Raw genomic sequence first — 20,158 nt, 5'->3', positions numbered from 1 at the left:
GCCCGTGCCAGTTAGTGATCATGGGGTGGAGCCGCGGTATCAAAATCCCACCCAAGCTCCCACAGACCCAATCACAAGCCCTCAATCATGACACCACACCCCATTTTTATAGCATCAAATAACTAACTAAAACCAACCATTTTAGAAAAACAAACACTTGAACATATAGACCAAATCGGTGTTTGCAAACAATGATGATGGTTTTTGTGGGCGGAGACTATCTGGTGCTAGAAAATGAGTTTTCAAGTAGCGGTCTATGGAAGCCATGGAATAAAAGATAAAAAAAAAGGTATATTTGAATCTATATTTCAAAATTCTGACTTTATTCTCACAATTCCGAGATTATAGCTCACAATTCTGATAAGAAGTCATTAGTTTACATCCCACAGTTCTGGCTTTTTTTCCTCAGAATTTGCAAACTATTGATGAGTTAAATCCAGTTCTAAAGATATAAATCTACATTTGCGAGAAAAAAAGTCAGAATTGTGAGATAAAATAGGTATGTTATGTAAAATGTTATAGGTTTAAATAGTATTTCATGCTGTAACTGTAGGGCTAATACAATATGTCCCCTATGAACTGCATATGTGAATATTATTTATTACACTGGGTTTTATCCAAAGTCTGTCCAATTAAACATTAGTTTATTTAATCTTTTGACAACGATGAAATCAAAAAATGATTTGCATTCCGATTCTGACATCCAAAGGCACAACAACAATAAATATTTGTTTTCTCTTATTCCATGGATTTTACCCATTTCCCTCCACTTGTTACGAGTAATTTTCTGCCACCACAATGCACGCGCAGCTGCAGGTGACATAACTGTGACATCTACTTCAAATTGGTCTATATCAGCATGATACGAACTACCTAAAATTATGGAAACCATCTCTGGGAAAAATTAATTTCAAGTGTAATTTGATTTTTAAGTTTGGCTTACATCCCATTTGTTTACATGGAGAGGGCGTGGTTTATGACCTACCCTGTATACTGCAGCCAGCAGATGGCGATCAAAATGTTTTAGCTTCACTTTTTGTATAGCGCTTTTTACGATACAAATCGTTGCAAAGCAGCTCTACAGGAAATTAGGTTTCCACAATATATTTATATATTGCAGAACCTTAATATATTTAACTTATGGCAAAATTTGGTAATTCTGTATGTTGTCTGAGCGTTGGCATCCTCTGAGGGGTTGGCATTATCTTTTCTCAGGTTCACACTTAAAGCACTGTTATATAAAACATTTTTCTGAAAATTAGAACATGCTCACTAAAATGTTGGAATGAAGACAGGCGTTGAGAATATAAGTGCGACTGTAAGACTTGTCAACGCTATAGGAGCGGGGTTAGAGGTGGTCATTCATAAAATAAGTACGCTTTTTCAAGCTCATACAAATTAGTATGTAATAGCCACCTTGTAAAATATCTATTTGCTGTGAGATCGGGATGAATTTGTGGTTTTATCCATAAGTATTTTTATTTACTTTGAAACAAATCACATCCAAGGCACAGAAGCACCCAGTTAGTTTTATAATGCTGATTTGAGACGGTTAAAAACATCAAGGTCTTTATAAATTGTTTAAAGTATAAATAGTGAATATTATTGAGTTGATGTCACTAAGCCTGCATTATTACTAAATGCTGTATTACCTCATACACACAATGCCAAACTCATAGATGATACATTTAGAGACAAAGGGAATATTTTTGAGTTACTTTGATGTTCTTATTGTGGTTTTGTTATCTAGGTTAACAATGATGTTCATTTTGCAGATGTTTATATGATATTTAATGATACTGTAATCAATTATTTATATTATGTAATGTTTCTTTGATGAATTTAGCTTTTGCCTTGCTCTTTCATGATGGACTGTGAAGTACATAAGTATTCCTCCCTTAAAGGGACAGTTCATCCAAAAATGAAAATTCTATCATCATTAACTCACCCTCAACTTATTCCAAGCTTGAGTTTCTGTCTTCTGTTGAACACTAAAGGCCCCAATATACTTCAAACGAACTTCGAAAAGGCTGAGCGGCAGTATACTGTTTTCGAACATTCCAACACCCCAGCACTGCTGGAGGCGGGGTGTAGATTAATGTAAACGTGTGTTAACCGTTTCGAACTGCCGAAACGAACTCAAAACGGCCTGATTTTGTTCGAATATCAGTTCGTTCTTAAATTTAGTTTGAAGTATATTGGGGCCTTAAGGAAGATAATTTGAAGAATGTTTGTAACCAGAAGTCAGCGCTAGCCATTGACTTCCATGCTATGGAAAAAATACTATGGAAGTCAATGGCTACCGTCAACTGTTTGGTAAATGATGACAGGATTGTCATTTTTGGGTGAACTGTCCTTTTAAGAATGGCTTTTATTAACATTATTTGTTTGGATTTTGATAGCACACATCAGCAGGATGTAAAGTTTTTGTGAAGAGGGGTTTATGAGGAATAAGATTTTTGTTTTGTGGTGGAATATGACTGATTATTATAGTGTGTTCTGGTTCTCCAGCCAGTTTGTGTTGTGCTTTGCTGGTTGTTTGAAGTCTTTTTTGAGTTCTGTTTGCCAGCTTTATAAATATCCTCATATTGTGCTGCCCGTATTAAACATGTGTCTGTGTGAAATACTCAAATCTACCACAGTCTCCATATCAGTATTAGCAAAACGGATTCACTTCACAATCCTCTCTCTTAAGTTTGGATCCACAGTATATAGTTTTAGTAGAGATTGCTTTTAAATGCAAACTAACTATGTGAAAATGGTGTAATGTTGTTTAATATTACTTATATAAGTATTTATATGATACCATTTTATACTGTACTGTACTTGGGTAGTTGACCAATAAAAATTGGACTGTGTCCTATGGTGTGACAGCAAAAATGTAGAAAAAAACAACATTCAAATACTTTTTTTTTTTTTCACAAAAAAAATTTATTTTTTGTTGTCTTACCATAGGACACATTGATACGTCAACTACCCACTTATTAATTTTGAGTTTGCCCTTTTGAGTTATTAATGGTCTAGTGTGGGCATACATTTGACTTGAATTATTTGGTATTTGGAATTCTGGAAGGTGTTAAGATGAATAAATGGCTCAGGAATAAAATTACTCAGTTCACAGTGTTCTCTTATTGAAAACAAACCACATCACACTGTCACCGAATAGAAGCATATCAACAAAACAGCATCCTCTAGTGGTGTGTAATGGATTCAGGAATGTTTTACCTGAATGCATGTGTCTGTGGATTGATGGATGTATCATTCATCAGTCTTTTGAAAATGGAAATTGGAAATATGTCACAGAAACTTAGTGCTATTAATGCCAAGGTCATGGGTTTGAAAGCAAGAACTGATAATAATGAGTATCTTGAATGCCGTCGCTTTTGATAAAAGTGTCTGCCACTTGCATGAAATGAAAAGGGATATCACACTGCTCATAATTTAGTATTGCTGTCCAAAGTTGCTAAGGATTCTAGCCATTCTAACAGTCACATAACATGTCGTTTCACATTGTATGTTTGAAAACGCAAAAGCACTTTTAACCCTTCTTCAGAGCAGGCTTTCATAACCCGGGTAAAAAATTGAGCTAGCTCTGCTTCTAAACGCGGCCTACTTTTACCCACGCGGTTTAGTACTACAATAACCTTGGGCTAAGCACATTAAGGGGGGATTTTTGTTTAATAAAAAACAAAATCATACTCACTATTTTCATTTATTTTTATATATAAAAATTAGTTGTGTTTTAACATACACAAGATAATCTGTAATTGCACTATAAATTGATTGGGAACAGTCATACCAGCTTACTGGACTCTATAGAAGAGCTTGTATAAGTTATAGAGACTATACATAGCTGCAGAGATTATAAACAACCTTTAACAAGTCTCAGAGAAGAATACTTTGGCATATAGATTAACAGTCATTTGAGAGGACATCTAAATATCACAATATATCTGGATAACATACTGTTTGGTAGTGAATGCTATGAGTCTACATGTATTTTCTTATAAGAACATATAAGAAAACAGTGACACACGAGAAGGCTGGAGTTTCATGAATCGCAATGTCTTCCTTCAAAATTCACTTGGTCTAAAAGGAAAGAAAACAATGTGATTATTTCAGTAGGCTATTCACAAAGATGACAAAGACACGGAAGTATAACATAAACCAAATAGACTAGATTATAACATTTGGTTCAAAGCAGAAAAGGGAAAAAAATGGACAGTTAATAGACAATATAAAACTATTGACTATAAGTTCTTAATTATTAATCGCATATGGAACACCATATATTTGAGGTGTATTGCAAAATACAGCATATGAAATATATAGAAATCTAAGTTGATTGAAAATGTAGGTAAACTCGATTAAGCCTTTCAGAGCTAGGGACACACAATACGACTGATATTAGACATTTTTTATTTTAATAGTAGGCCTATCGGATGATATTGGAACTATATTGGCTTGAGTAGTCTTGAATTTTATATTGGTCATTACATATCAGAATACAAACCAGAATAATTTATAAATCCATGCATTCTTATTTACAACTCGTCATGGGATTGGACGGTTGAAATGTCTGTTTCCATGGTAACAGCGACTTCACTGATTGGTGGATGTCTCACTGGGAACTTACCAAATTAGACACTTTTTTCATATTAAGTTACAATCATATTGATTGTGCCTGTATACAGAAACATATAATATTCCTTAACCTCTGAGCTTACGGTAGGTCTGTCAGGTTGATACATTATTGCTAGTAATCAGTTTATCGAAGGAAAAAAGAATGGGATTTTTACTTCAAGAACTGTTGCACTGAAATGGCATCCTGCTCATTCTTGTTTACCTTGTTCATCTTTTGGGAGTTAACAACAGCGACCTGTCAATAAAGAGAAAATGAGACTTCAAGACACTCTGTTTCTGGACCATAGAGAGTTTTATTTGGACACTGATGGTGCCGTTACTTCCTTAAATCCACGTAGATCTTACCTCCGACATGACGGGCAGATTCATACGTGGATGTAGCCACATGGTCCTGCGGGCTTTGGCTCCCAGCCTCTGGTTCAGTTTCCGTAGTAACCTCTTCACCTTCCTGTCCCTTGGATCAGCGCACTTCACCGCCTTTTTGGTGTACAATCTGTCATGATTGAAAAAAGGCAAGAACATGAGCGCCAAGATCTCGAGAGCTCCCTCCAAAACCTCTCTCTTTACATACTGCAAATCCCAAATCTCTTAATCTGCTACGCTTCAAGTCAGCACAGGCCAAATTGGCTTCGGTGAAGAAACAGTTTGGGCATTGTCCACCCAGCCTGAGTGCATTCTTTTGCTCTACTTGCCTGACAATTACCGCTCAGTAATAAAAATCTGACCTGCTTAGACGGCAATGCCTGTGAGCTTTAATAGGGCATATTTTCCATGTCTGTGATTGCTCCAGGATGCCTGGAATACTTGCATGATGGCTCTTATGCTGCAATCCGGCCCCTCCGTCTGCCTCTCATACCTCAGGACGTCTTTGGTCCGGACTTTGCCGTGAGAGTACTGCATGCAGCACTGAACATCTCGCTGCATTTGCACACCCTTCCCTGGCATAGACAGAAATCACAAACCAGCAGCAGAATTCAACACAGAATCACACCTGGAACTTGGTAAACCTGGTAAACTGTGTGCATCAACTGGCTTGCTCAACAGTTTGCAGAGGAAATCGTGTGTCGTAATCAAATTTGGACTCCTTTTTTTCCTTTTTGGAGCTTCCTGTGCCTCCCATCATGCTTTAACACACCTCATATCTTCAGACATGCGTGAAAACTCCAGCATCCGAAGCTCCTGAACCGGTCTGGCTATCATAGCATTATGCCTCTTTCCCTCCCACCAAGATCTGGTCCCAACCGCCCCGTTCCAACATCACAATGAGATGCAAGGGAGAGTTTCACCTTACCTTCCAGGCAGCCGAAGAGGACGGCCGAGAGGAAGAGGATGGAGACAGTCTGCAGGAACATGGTGGAACCTCAGAGGGATTTTTTCCTCCGTTCTGCCTGCTGTCCTCTTGTGCTGTTTTTATTTCTCTCCTCTCTCCCTCCCTTCCCCTATTTTTTCTCTCACGCGCTAACACACCCACAATCTCCCTCACTCCCCCCCTCGTGTGCTGTTTTCAGTCGTAGCATCTCCCCTCACTGTTGAGAAAAGCACAACTCTCTTCAATTAACACGTTGAGCTCTGCGAGCGCTGGTGTGACGCGTAGCATAATCGCTGCAATTTCGAGCCCATCGTCCCTGTTTGTTTGAGAATTTACAACTGCGAAGCTCTCAATAATTAAGAAATCCAAACTGAATTCTTCCGATATTTGAAGAAACGAGATTAAAAACAGCAGTCCACAATGATATATGGGTCTGACGTCGAATGCTGAAGGGAAGGAAACACCTTACATTGAAATGCCCAACTTTTTGCAAACTTATGATTTATTGCAGTCAAAAATGTTGGAGCAGGATGAAAAACAGTCCTGAGGTCTGACTTGCAGGGAGGAGTGTGAGAAAACATTTGATCGAACAAAACATCAGGAATCAATATGGATACTCATGTGCAGACATTTAGAGCCTATCCTCATGTCGAGTTCTTGAGTCATGTGGAGAAACTGTGTTGGGACTTTATGGTTTTGGCATACCTGGGATCATTAGATTGAAAATATGCCATCTGCGTGTCCAAGGTGGGTGTGTAAGGCATGCAAGAATTCAGCTGCGAAAACATACCCAGTCCATGACCTCACTTGCATCCATGGGCCAGTCGTCTTGCCTGCATTTCTCGTTGGTAATTAAGGTATCACATTGAAGAAAACATGCCAGCTGCCGCTCAAAGAAACCTCTGATCATTTTGTGAACGAAGAACCGGTTCACAGGCTGTCGACATATGCTCACAACTTTTACATGTTTTTTCTTTGTCATTTACTTGAGTACTCCTAGTGGAAAAAAATAGAGGACTGAGCAGTGTTCGAACTATACCGTGGACTTTGGGGGAGCCAAAGTCCAAGTCCAGGGGGGGGGGGGGGGGTCTTGCAATGACTTACTTCTTGGTTGTCGGCACGGCGAGAGGTGTGCTAACAGGGCTTGCAGCAGGTGAATTGGTCGTGCCATTAACGTCATCATTACACAATTTCTTAGTAAACCCAAATTTAATTAAACTGCCTTGTGTTGTTTTTGCCATGGTGGCTATATGATGCTATATGATGCTAACTGCAGAATGGATTTCAAGGACTGTGCGCGCAGATCTACGGCCAATGTTGAATCCAACGTTTATATTTTTTCTATGAATCTTTGAGTTAACATGCACTAAACATAAGTGGAACATAAGTGAATGAAAAGAATAGCATGTATAGTTATCTTTATTGAAGTGAATTAGGTTTAAATCGCCGTCATGCATGAATGAATGATATTTTTGCAATTTTACACATAATAAACCACGATGATCACATTTCACAAAACTGAAATTGCACGTCAAAATAACACATTGTCAATATTTTTTGAGACCCCCCAAAATTTCACAAATCACGTTTTCTGGGGAGCCCATGTCTTATTAAGGGGAGCTGAGCTCCCCGTAGCTCCCCCGTAGTTCGCACCCTGGGACTGAGAGGTGGCAAGTTTGAACCATTGCCCATGAGTCAGAAGCTAACTCCAGTGTTTGTACAGATGAGCAGTCCTTGTCAAATAACGGGGTTGTTAAGTGAAAACACCTGCATTATGGATTCATAATATTCAGATTCTGTAAATTCAGAATATATCAAACTTATGGAAGCCGTTTCCACCACTGAAAAAAAAAGGTAATTGCCACTTTTTCTCTCTCAACTCTGACTTTTTTCTCTCAATTGGGTTTACATTTTGCAGTTCTGACTTTATAACTCGCAATTGCGAGCTTAAATCTCACAATTCTGAGAAAAAAGTTGTATTATGCAGTTCAGAGAAAAAGTGTCAGAATTGCATTTATTTTTTTTTTTAAACCCTATCTGATCCAGTGTGTAGCTTTTCATTTCTTACACAAGCATGTCGGAATGTACATATTCCAGGATGATAATGTCAAGATTCATTGGACCCAAAATGTAAAATAGTGCTTCAGTGAGCACGAGGAATCATTTTCTTGTACGAACTGCCCACCACAGAGGCCTGAGCTTAACCCCATTGAAAGTCTTTGGGATGTGAATTTACATTCATTGTTAAATACAAGATCTCGGCCAAAAATTAATGCAACTAATCAACTTATAATGTTGTGATGTTGCATAACTTTGTCAAAACAACGCCACAACAAATGCAAAATGTTATTAATGCGAAAGACAGTCCAACAAATTATTAGAGTATGCAACTTTTTTTGGACAGGCGGTGTAAAGTCAACTCCAGCACATCCCAAAGACTTTCAAAGGGGTTAACATCAGGACTCTGTGGTGAACAATCTTTCATAGTCTGAGCCTGATGAATCTTTGTATTGCATGGATATGTACATGGGTACGTCTTCCAGCATGTTTGTTTAAGAAATTAAAAGCTACACACTGTGTCATTTTATATAGATTCTAAATATAATTTAAGTGGTCTTTGCTTAAGCTACACTCGTGCTACGACGTGGCTATACAGTTGTTCTAAATGCTTTAGCAGGTTTCAATAGTTGTTCTGGCTCTAATCAAAAGAGTGCATTCTGGTCTGCTTTTATGGATTACCAATTACACACAAATGAATCCCCTTTTCTCAAAAGCCTTACATTTTGCAGTGTTAATATAGAACAAACAATGAAGAACATGCAATGGGAATATTAATTCTTGAGGTTAAGGGGTTTATACAAATTCATAACCCTTAGTGTGAGCAGTAGCAATACTGATGAACACTTATGAACTTTTAGCTCTCCAAGATCTCAAAGTTTGCAGCTGATGAGTTCAGTCTTTTTGCAGTACAGCGTCCTTCTGTTCACTTGTCATTGAAGCATATTACAAAAGACCATCCACACAAAAACAACTATGCAAAGAATTCTCAGCATGCATACTTGAGTTCTTCATCACGGTCTTAAATTTCTCATGTAATGACTCACATACATACTCGTCTTCATCTAAAATTAATTAACTTCATGTCCTGGAGCAAGACAGAAAGCCAACTAAACTAACATCAAATATTGGTTTTCAATTTTTTTGGCAACGTTTTTATTTCTGCTGGATCGACAGCATCTCTCACACTGCGAGACCACCAGAACTATCCATTCAAGGCAGACTGTTTTCCCCTGGGGACGTGCTTTAGTTAAATCTCAGGAAAAACACATGCTATGCTGCGATGATCATGCTGCACAGTTCCTCCTGACCTGGTGATTCATAAAAATCTTTGGATAAGTTGGCATTTAAAATCTTGTCTTTAAGCTCCGTGCCTGAAGACAAAGTCCTAGATATTTAGAGGTAAACAGTGATACCCATCTCATCCTGGATATTGAGGCAGACTGGCAGTCTGATTATGGAATAGCCTCAGACTACGCACTGCTCATAGTCCTTTCACTGACCGTCTGATGCATTTTGAACACAAACCTGCAAAGCGCTGGCCATGTCACAAGCTTCAGTCAGATTTTAATCTATACAACTACTGTTTACATGTGGTGGCTGTGGACTTTTATTTTTCACTGGATTGGCCACAAGTCTACAAGACTGTAGGGTTCCCGTGTGTCATTTTAGGTTTCAAAAGTGCCAAAATGACACCGAAGTAGTTCTTCAGTTAAGTTTGGATGGACATACATTTTAGACCAGTCTACATGCATTTTCCTGTACTTTTTACAATTGTTTACAGAGAAGCCATAATTTAAATGTGTCCATTTCCAATCATTAAAATATGATCAATGGCATGCAAAAACAAAAACTGTTGTTGGTTCCTCACCTGTTGGTCAAAAGATATTTTCTGGTCTAAGTGGGCAAAATAATTCAGAATTCAGCATAACCTGCAGCCCAGACTTACTGATAATAATCAAAAGTTTGAAACACTCAAAGAAGCACAAACCATTTTTTCCCTCTCGTACAATGAACACACAACACTCTTTAGAAAAAGATAAAATAACTTTATTTAAACACTCAACATTGTTATAAGAATCCCAGAATATTGAAAAATTTAATTGGCACTTAGACAACGATCCATTTTTATCAAACTGCTCAAGCATTACCAACATCACAATGAAAAAAAAACCAACATCCCAGTCATTCCAGCCACGTTCCTCTTTTTTGAGTTCTCAAATCTGAAATGCAACTTCAGAACTTGACAGTCTTTATATTCATATTTATGCACCTTTTCTGTCAGTCCAGGGTTCCTAAACAACAGTGACAAAGAAAGCAAATAGATGAATGTAAAGAAACAGATGGATGAATTACTAGCTTTAACTATTTACCATTTTAACTCATGATTTAGGACAGACTGTATTTATACTGTGAACGGTCACATGAACTGTATCCAGACCACCTTTGCGAGTAGATTCAGTGCAGGTTACTGCTGGCCTTTCACAAAACCAAGTGAACCAAACTCTCAACAAAGCAGAATATCTTTATTGAAACAGCCATATTATTACCAACTCCCTTCATTTCTGAATTCCTAGAATCAAAGGTCTTCGTGGTCACATATTATCTGACTCCATGGCAGAATATTGTTTGGTTTTAGGCTTACAGTTCTTGGAAAATGAGGTTTGAAGGGAGGAAAGAAATATAGGCAATCAGAATGATTTTTAGACCATTTCCAACAGGAAATAACATTAAATTATGACTCCCTTACCTTCCAAAAACGCAAACTCATCTATTGCTTCAATAGCATTGTCTGCCAAAAGAGAAAAAGCACCAATCATTACAGCATCAATACCACTGATGTTTTTAGTATTTACCATATAGCTTACCCAAGTCTTTGCGTTGAAGGGTTTTTCTCTTTCCCTGTTGTGCATAAACAAGAGCGTCCTTGGCGATCATTTCAACAAAAAGCTCCTGCGGGCAGAAGAATAATTAGTACCATTTTGTTAACTGAGATATAGTCTTTACCCAGTGTATAGTTGGGGCCATCCGTTATTTTTTTCTTTGGCCCTGTGAATTAGGCGACGGCCCTATCAAAGTTTATACATCAATAAATCTGCCCTAGTTGGAACTGGAATTCAGAATATCCAGACAGACAAGCACTGTGTCCATGAACGTGACAAACCTAGACGGTAGTATTAAAAGGTTTAACAAATCTCCTCTCTCATATGATGTACATAATTGTTGTGTCATAGGAGCAGTCAAAAGGTCATTACGCACAGAGTCTGCGTGTGTTTCTCCGTTTTCCTCATCCTTTCCTATTAAAATTCATGCTACGGATGCAAAAACACAGAAAATCGAACCTGATCTGAATTTTTTAATGATGGACGAAAGTTTCGGAGGCAGTGTGTAAACGTGATTGATACAACGTGAGGTCGTATTTATTTTTTTACGTGCAAAAGTTTCAGACGAAAATTTCAGACTGTTAAGGAGCATGTCACCCTTTATAAAGCAGTGATTGGTTATTAATATTTAGTCATTTAAACAACATCCCATGAGCAAATGTAATATGCGACCCGAGACTGTCTTACAATTAAATACATTTTACAACCAGTAGGGCTGGGTATCGTTCAAATATTTTCGATATCGATACCGGTTCCCGAATGATACTTTTCCCGATACCAATTTTATGAAAACTGTTTTAACGATTACATTCTCAAAAAACTTTGGTTTTATTTTTTTCAGCTTGCTGACATGTATACAGACTCAAAGACTCATCTCCTGAACCACTGCACAAAGGAACAAAATATAGCCAACACAATAAATCAGTACAAATAATTTTAATAAAGCTCAAATAGTTTTCAGTTTACATTAGTGCGTGCTCGTTTTAAAACGCATAGCTCAGACAGAATCATCATTTATATTCATTTATTGTAGGTTGTTAAAGACTTCAAGAAATTTAAAATCTTTATCTACTTTCATAAGTGGGTGTTTTATTTTCTTTCACAATATGTTTTATTGTTATTAAATTCTGGTGTAGTATGTCTAATTATTTGAATGCATAAAAATTACTTAGTTTATTCAAATTTATTCTTAAAATAGCCTTATGAAGTTTTCTTTTTCCTTAGAAAATGAAGGCATAAAACATTCATTTCATTTCTCCTTTAAATTATTGAAAATCAAACATTTTGGCAAACAAAATTTTACTATTAAAATTAAAACAGAAGAAATGTTGTGTGATCATTAATAAAAAAAATAAAAAAAATAGTTTTAATCATTTTAATAGTCTAGTAGTAGCAGTATGTACACTCTGCTGAACAATATTAATATATTTCTGCCGCAGTGTCTTCCAAGTTAAACCAAACTTTTATTTTGACGGGTTTCCAGGAATACAGTGGTGTGAAAAAGTGTTGGCCCCCTTCCTGATTTTTTATTTTGTTGCATGCGTGTCACACTTTAATGTTTCAGATCAAGCAAATTTAAATATTAATCAAAGATAAGTAAACAACATGCAGTTTTTGAATGAAGGGTTTTTTATGAAGGGAAAACAAAATGCAATCCCACATGGCCCTGTGTGAAAAAGTGTTTGCCCTTCCCAGGAGTGGCCGGCCGACCAAAATTACCCCAAGAGCACAGCGACGACTCATCCAAGAGGTCACAAAAGACCCCACAACAACATCTAAAGAACTGCAGGCCTCACTTGCCTCAGTTAAGGTCAGTGTTCATGACTCCACCATAAGAAAGAGACCGGGCAAAAATGGCCTGCATGGCAGAATTCCAAGACGAAAACCGCTGCTGAGCAAAAAGAACAAAGGCTCGTCTCAGTTTTGCCAGAAAACATCTTGATGATCCCCAAGACTTTTGGGAAAATACTCTGTGGACTGACGAGACAAAAGTTGAACTTTTTGGAAGGTGTGTGTCCCATTACATCTGGCGTAAAAGTAACACAGCATTTCAGAAAAAGAACATCATAGCAACAGTAAAATATGGTGGTGGTAGTGTGATGGTCTGGGGCTGTTTAAGGTTTAGGGGGCAAGCACTTTTTCACACAGGGCCATGTGGGTTTGGATTTTGTTTTCCCTTCATAATAAAAAAAACTTCATTCAAAAACTGCATGTTGTGTTTACTTGTGTTATCTCTGATTAATATTTACATTTGCTTGATGGTCTGAAACATTAAAGTGTGACAAACATGCAAAAAATAAATAAATAAATAAATCAGGAAGGGGGCCAACACTTTTTCACACCACTGTACCTTATTATGTACCAGACATTAATAGATGCCATAAGTTAGCCCTTATCAGTGTCTGCATGAAATACCTCTGCTTTTGATTAACGCTATGTTGATACAGCAAGCGTTAATCATTCCAACGCGATCTTAAGTTGAATCACATAAACATAAAATAATAGCCTATAAAATGTCTACATTCACTACGGAACTCAGATGAAAGTTAAACAAACTCGATAACTCAAATAAGATATGGCTTAATAATTGATCTCTGTAGATTTAATTTACAGTGATTTGCATTAAACTTTAAGCCCTCACACTACAAATAAAAGAAAATCATATACGGAAATATTATCTGTGGCAGTTCTTTGATCCCCAGCCACTTGTTTGTAAGGATTAAGTTTCATTCATTCATTTATTTGATCGCTTGCATCATTGTTCGGCATCTCTAATAGTAAGGATTCTTCAACTTGGTTCATTATTTATTTGCACAGCATCCACAATACACATCGTTTCAAAGCAGCTTACAGTAAGTTCTGTTACCTGGCTTAATTCTTTACACTGAGCAGATTTACTGGGCAATATTGTGATATATAACAATGCTAAACAACCCACTGTTTAAGATCTAGCTATGAATTCTCCCCTTTAAAAAAATAGCCATGGTTTTGCTACTCTAACCAAAGTGTTTTAGCATTTAGCCTGTATCAGTACCACTGTAGTGAAGAAGACTGAATAATGAATGTTTGCAGCCTCTCAGACAAACCACAGAGCCATTTTTTTTTATTTGAAGAGATTTACATATTAGTCCGTCTTATTCTAAGAGTATGTAAGAATAAGTATGTAAGTATGTAAAAAAAATATTAATAGTAAACGGTTGGCTTTTTTCTGTGGTGATTTGTGTGCATTTACACTGCTCCTGAGCGTGACCAAAAACATGGCGGAATCCGACACGGCGTGATGTAGATTCCCAGACTCTTTAAGATATGATGCTAGTTTTACTCAAATCAAACGGTAAAATGCTCATGAAGTGACTCTCAGAGCAGGTCTGGAGATGTTGTTCATGTGTTTATGTCCTCATTTAGTGAGACGGCAGACGCTGAAATGACTGCGAGCGTCAGACGAGCTTCAGTCTGTGTGAAGTAAGTGAAACTGTGTGATATAGAGAGCGGACTGCTCCGTAGGCTTTCGAATCGTTCTCGCGGATGGCAAACCCTGATCAATCTGCGCCGCGTCGCTTATAGTCAAACACACCTAGTGCTGCAGGATTATTGGCTCACAGACGTTAATGAGATTAACCCCTTAGGTATCGAAATTTGGTACCGAACGACAAGACGTTTTTCGATACTCTGTGGTATCGAGGCAATTCGGTCAGTGCCTAAAAAGTATCAAACTCGATAACCAGTCCTAACAATCAGAAACTCAGACAAACAAAACCACAGATAGATAGACAGATCTAAACAGAAATGACAGGCAAACCGAGAGAAAGACAAAAGTACATCCATTTTTATCCCCTAAAAACATTTCTGTAATTGGTTCTGTATTGCTGTTCCAAATTCTGCTGGTTTGTCATCAAGATCGTGAAATTTAGCTGGCTAACATACAAATGGTTGTTGAAATTGCAATACATTACATCAATAAAAAGTACAAACTATCAGTAATGTTTTCTAAAAAGTATTCATGAATTCATGGTGTGATATTTTGCCTGTTCACTTCCAGAATTAAATTTCCTGATCATTTACTCACCCCCATGTCATCCAAGATGTTCATGTCTCTATTTCTTTCTGTTTGTGGATAATTTTTTTGATTTCTTTAGAAAATGGCACATTTCTCTAGAGAACACCTTATTCTTTGGTTGGGATCGTGTAGAGCAGTGGTTCTCAAACCTGTCCTGGGGACCCCCAACCACGGCATAATTTGTATGTCTCCCTCATTTAACACACCTGATTCAACTCATCAGCAGAATCTGCAAGACTTGAAGTGGGTGTGGCCTATGAGAGAGACATACAAAATATGTGGTGGCTGGGGGTCCCCAGGACAGGTTTGAGGACCACTGTAGAGCCCTTTAAAAGCTGCAATTTGGACCTTCAACCCATTGGTCGCCATTGAAGCCCACAAGAGAAAAATTGAGGAAAGTTTTCCTCAAAAACCTTAATTTTATTGCGACTGAAGAAAGAAAGTCATGAACATCTTGGATGACATGGGGGTGAATAAATTATCAGGAAATTTTTATTCTGGAAGTGAACGAATCCTTTAAATTTCCAACTCTTGGTTCTTTTTTTTGTTTGTTTGTTTTGGAAATAATCTAAATATATATATATATATTTTTTTAATAGAGAAAATGTGGTACATTTAGAACAAATATAAACAAAACTTACTATTTAATGAAAATATCAATATTTACAAAAATACATGCCAAATAATAAATTGATGTATCTGACATACAGTGTTGGGCAGTAACTAGTTACTAGTAACTTATTTACTGTAATATTACTTTTTGCAGTAACTAGTAGTGTAACTAATTATTAATAAGATTTCAGTAATATAGTTACCATCCATAAAACAGCTTAGTTACTTTTGATGCCTCAAGCCCGCTGATTTAAAATCCAACAAACAAATAATTCCTAGATTTATTTTCAGTGCAGCAGGCAAGCTTGGAATATGGAAAAGCTTGCATTCAGCAGATAGAAATATTGCATTATATTGAGTTTGTCAGGAAAATATGATCTGAACACTTGTGTAAGTTGTGACTGTACTTTACTCTGGCTTTACATCCCACCCACATCCCTCTGATCAGCATGTGGAACATTATATTGCTATAATTAAAAATATTTTTGGAAAATTAAACAGTTTCTTACAAACTTATGCGTTTTGAGAAAATACATAATGAAATATAATCGTATGTATGGGTAACGGAGAAATTACAATTAAGCTACACATGACTATTAATGAGATTAATACAACACAGAATGTCACTATCGATCACTATTGAGCAATTCTAAATACCTCTGACTGCGATCCGATGTTGATTTTGGTCAAATGAGGCAGAAATGTTATAACATTCTAAAAGAATTTTATGTGGTAGATACAGTTACAACTTTCTGAGGCAAGAAACAGTAATGTAACTAGTAGTGTAACTAATTACTGCCAGAAAGTAAAAGTAACATTACTTTTGAAAGGAGTACAAAATTTAATATCTTGAAAAAGTTCATGTTTTCTTGTAACTTATTTAAAAAAAGTGAAGCTTTCATATATTTTAGATTCACTACATGTAAAGTAAACATTTCAACAGTTTTTTTGTTTTGTTTTAATTTTGATGAGAGCTTACAGCTCATGAAAGTCAAAAATCCAGTATCTCAAAATATTACAATATTTCCTAAGATCAATAAAAAAAAAAAGGATTTGCAAAACAGAAAAGTTCAAGTTCTTTAAAGTATGTTCATTTCTGCACTCAATACTTGGCCGGGGCTCCTTTAGCACAAACTCCAGCATCAGTGAGGAATGGCATGGAAGCGATCGGCCTGTGGTTCTTCTGAGGCACTATTGAGCCTTTAGCTCGTCTGGATTGTTGGATTGACTGTTTCTCACCTTTCTCTTGAAAATATTCCAGATTTTCCAAAATATCCCAGATATAGATTCCATACGGGGTTCAGGTCAGGCATGTTGGCTGGCCAATCAAGAACAGTAATATCATGGTCAGTAAATCACTTGTAAGTGGGTTTGACACTGTGGGCAGGTGCTAAAGTCCTGCTGGAAAAGGAATTCAGCATCTCAATAAAGCTTGTCAGCAGATGGAAGCATAAAGTGCTCCAAAATCTCCTGGTAGACGACTGCATTGACTTTGGACTTGATAAAACACAATAGACCAACACCAGCAGACGTCACAGCACCCCAAATCATCACTGACTTCTGAAACTTCACACTAGACTTCAAGACGCTTGGATTCTGTGTCTTTCCACTATTCCTCCAGACCTTGATTTCCAAATGAAATGCTAAATTTACTTTCATCTGAAAAGAGGACTTTGGACCACTGAGCAACAGTCCAGTTCTTTTTCTCTTTAGCCCAGGTAAGACGCTTCTGACGTTGTCTCTGGTTCATTAGTGGCTTGGTAGCCCTTTTCCTGAAGACGTCTGAGCGTGGTGACTCTTGATGCACTGACTCCAGCTTCAGTCCACTCCTTGTGAAGCTCTCCCAAGTGTTTGAATCAGCTTTGCTTGACAGTATTCTCAAGCTTGCGGTCATCCCTGTTGCTTGTGCACCTTTTCCTACCCAAATTCTTCCTTCCAGTCAACTTTGCATTTAATATGCTCTGATACAGCACTCTGTAAACAGCCACACCTTTCAGTAATGACCCTCTGTGACTTACCCTCTTTGTGGAGGGCGACAGTGATCGTCTTCTGGATCATTGCCAAGTCAGCAGTCTTCCCCATTATTGTGGTTTCAAAGAACAAGAGATACCCAGAATTTATACTGTAAGGATGGCCATTAATTGAAACTCAAATGTAAATATTCTAATATTTTGAGATACAGATTTTTGACTTTCATTAGCTGTAATCATTAAAAAAAAAAAAAAAAAAAAAAAACTTTTCAAATGTTTTACTTTACATGTAATGAATCTAAAATATGGAAGTTTCCCTTTTTGAAATAAATTAGAAAGAGAAAATGAACTTTTTCACAATATTCTAATTTTTTGAGATGCACCTGTAGATTATATTACAGTAACTTGCCCAACACTACTGACACACAAAGAGACAGTGGCGGCTCGTCAGGGGAGGCACAGCCTCCCTAAAATTTTGAGGTGAAAATGGGAGGAGGACGACAATTTAATGTTAATAAAATTCCCAATTAATTTCAGTTCATGTCTCAAAATATGTATTTTTTGTTTGTAATTTCATAGCTGTAATATCAGCTACAGTCTTTTAACACATACTTTTAAGAAGAGATAGGTGTTTGCTTCAGGGATAGGCCAGGTAAGTGACATTATATTATCTTGCTGTATGAGTCTTTTTCTGTACGTTTTCTGACTAAAAGCAACCAAAAAGCCATTTTAAAATGGTTAAGCAAATACGTTAATAATATTAATAGGCAAAGATCCCCAGACCAAGTGTGCCTCCTCTATTTCAAAACCGGAACTGAGAGAGAAAGAAAAGAAATTGACATGACGGATAGATAGATAAATAATTAAAAGACAGGCATCACAGAAATGAGAAGGAATAGACATGATAGATATGGAGAGATGAATCCAGCACGTGTTTGTCTGTATCTCACCGTGGCTTTAGCTATGATGAACACAGACTCTTGACTGGCCAGACTCACATCCGGATCGGCTTTCATCAGAGTTTTGATGCGCGACAGCGGTAGCTTGGCGAGACGGTGCTGCTGCGCGGCCGCGGTGGGCCCAGCTTGCCCGGTCCCTCCGTCCTCCTCCGGCTCAGCGCCTCGGGGCTCGTCCTCAGCTCCGCTGCGATCCAACTCCGCCTCCACGGGAGCTGCAGACGCAGTCGCCGCCATTGACGCACGCGGCTCGCAATAGAACGCGTCCCAAGCCAATAGCTGAGCGTCTAATCTTCTCCCGCCAAATCTGACTGTAAACACACGCTCGAGGCGGACGGCGGAACTGACGTCATGTTCGCGGGTCAACTCATCCCATTCTGTAAAGGTCAGGTAAAGTCCATTAAACAACGCAGTTGACAAATTAAACACGTCAAGGAAGGTTGATTTTTAATTGATCACAGATAACATGTTTCCTCAGTTCAGAGAAACTGATTAGTGATAACAACAGAGGAAGTACATTCTGTAAAAACTCCACTACATCCAATAATAAGCTACTTAAGACCATGCAAAGAAGAAAAAAAAGATTTGATAAGGGGGAAAAAGTCAACAAACAGTGTAATGCTTAAGGCCTATTTTAAATCCATTCCATTCTGTAAGCCTATACTTGATCTCATGCCTCGTTATAACCCCAGAATTCATTTTCATTCCTTTGTTGTCATTATGTCATTTGGCCCCGGCATCCTGGACAAATTTGCCCATTGGCCTCTGACCATCATGGCCTCCTAATGATCCCCATACACTGATTGGCTTCATAACTCTGTCTCCTCTCCATCAGTAAGCTGGTGTGTGGAGGGCGTTCTGGAGCAATATGGCTGCTGTCGCATCATCCAGGTGAATACTGCACACTGGTGGGGGTTGAGGAGATTCCCCCTTGCATGTAAAGCGCTTTGAGTGCCTTGAAAAGCGCTATATAAATGTAACAAATTATTAATATTATTATTATTAAAGTACCAGGGTACCATTGAATACTTTGGAATTCTTCGAATAATTCGTTTTTGAAGTACATGGTAACTATTCAGTTTGGTAAATGGGAGATAGGGGCTATTGTCACTTTTTTTATTCCAGTGAAGGTTTCTTTTCGTAGATTTATTTTGAAAGTTAGTTTGTGCATAGCCTGTCTTGGCTGCAAAACAGCTAACCATAAAAAAACAAAAAAACATGAATGCATAAAGTGGTAAAAATTCCCCTTATTGGAATTAGTTTTTCACAAAAAAAGGAGTGTCATCATTTAACAGTTGGTCTCCATTGACTTACATAGTATGGAAAAATACATAAATGAATTGGGACCAGAAACTGTTTGGTTAGCTTCTTTTGTGTTCAGCAGAAGAAAGAAATTCGTACAGGTTTGGAACAACTTGAGGGTGATTAAATCATGAGAGAATTTTTATTTAATTAATTATTCATGGTGAGTTATTCCTTTAATGTACAAATGAAAATAACTGGTGATACACAAAAGTTTTTTAATTTATCAAACATGTTTATTTGTCCCCTTTCTTTCCTTCAGTTTGACCTACTTTATGCATTCTTGGGGCAGTAATACACATTTTTCCACCATCGTATGACCAAGAAACATGGCATTAAGAACAAGTTTTTGAAGAATTTGTGGATTT

At 37.5% G+C, this 20,158-nt stretch overlaps 2 protein-coding genes across 2 annotated transcripts; both read right to left on the bottom strand.

Annotated features, from left to right (window-relative positions):
- Positions 1 to 2,397: 2,397 nt before the first annotated feature.
- LOC306856756 (uncharacterized protein) lies at positions 2,398 to 6,191 on the bottom strand. Its single transcript, XM_079396192.1, has 5 exons — positions 5,936 to 6,191; positions 5,453 to 5,582; positions 4,990 to 5,137; positions 4,847 to 4,879; positions 2,398 to 4,089 (listed from the first exon to the last, which is right to left on the bottom strand). The coding sequence occupies exons 1-5, from the start codon at positions 5,994 to 5,996 to the stop codon at positions 4,081 to 4,083; spliced, it is 381 nt and encodes a 126-aa protein (XP_079252318.1). The 5' UTR covers positions 5,997 to 6,191; the 3' UTR covers positions 2,398 to 4,080.
- Positions 6,192 to 10,041: 3,850 nt separating this feature from the next.
- Positions 10,042 to 18,824, bottom strand: LOC306856783 (DNA polymerase epsilon subunit 4-like). Its single transcript, XM_079396251.1, has 4 exons — positions 18,483 to 18,824; positions 10,879 to 10,963; positions 10,761 to 10,802; positions 10,042 to 10,305 (listed from the first exon to the last, which is right to left on the bottom strand). The coding sequence occupies exons 1-4, from the start codon at positions 18,723 to 18,725 to the stop codon at positions 10,292 to 10,294; spliced, it is 384 nt and encodes a 127-aa protein (XP_079252377.1). The 5' UTR covers positions 18,726 to 18,824; the 3' UTR covers positions 10,042 to 10,291.
- Positions 18,825 to 20,158: the final 1,334 nt, after the last annotated feature.

The sequence above is a fragment of the Barbus barbus genome (assembly GCF_936440315.1).
Source record: "Barbus barbus genome assembly, chromosome: 37".
Classification (NCBI taxonomy): domain Eukaryota; kingdom Metazoa; phylum Chordata; class Actinopteri; order Cypriniformes; family Cyprinidae; genus Barbus; species Barbus barbus.
This window is presented reverse-complemented; position numbering and strand designations above follow the sequence as displayed.

Excerpts from the sequence above, each read along its gene's own strand:
- LOC306856756 (XM_079396192.1), bottom strand. The coding sequence starts at position 5,996 with ATGTTCCTGCAGACTGTCTCCATCCTCTTCCTCTCGGCCGTCCTCTTC. Across the intron at positions 5,138-5,452 it reads TGCAGCATAAGAGCCATCAT|ATTGTACACCAAAAAGGCGG; the intron begins GCAAGTATTCCA and ends CAATCATGACAG. Across the intron at positions 4,880-4,989 it reads ATCTGCCCGTCATGTCGGAG|GTCGCTGTTGTTAACTCCCA; the intron begins GTAAGATCTACG and ends CTTTATTGACAG.
- LOC306856783 (XM_079396251.1), bottom strand. The coding sequence starts at position 18,725 with ATGGCGGCGACTGCGTCTGCAGCTCCCGTGGAGGCGGAGTTGGATCGC. Across the intron at positions 10,964-18,482 it reads TCATCATAGCTAAAGCCACG|GAGCTTTTTGTTGAAATGAT; the intron begins GTGAGATACAGA and ends TTCTGCCCGCAG. Across the intron at positions 10,803-10,878 it reads CCTTCAACGCAAAGACTTGG|ACAATGCTATTGAAGCAATA; the intron begins GTAAGCTATATG and ends CTCTTTTGGCAG.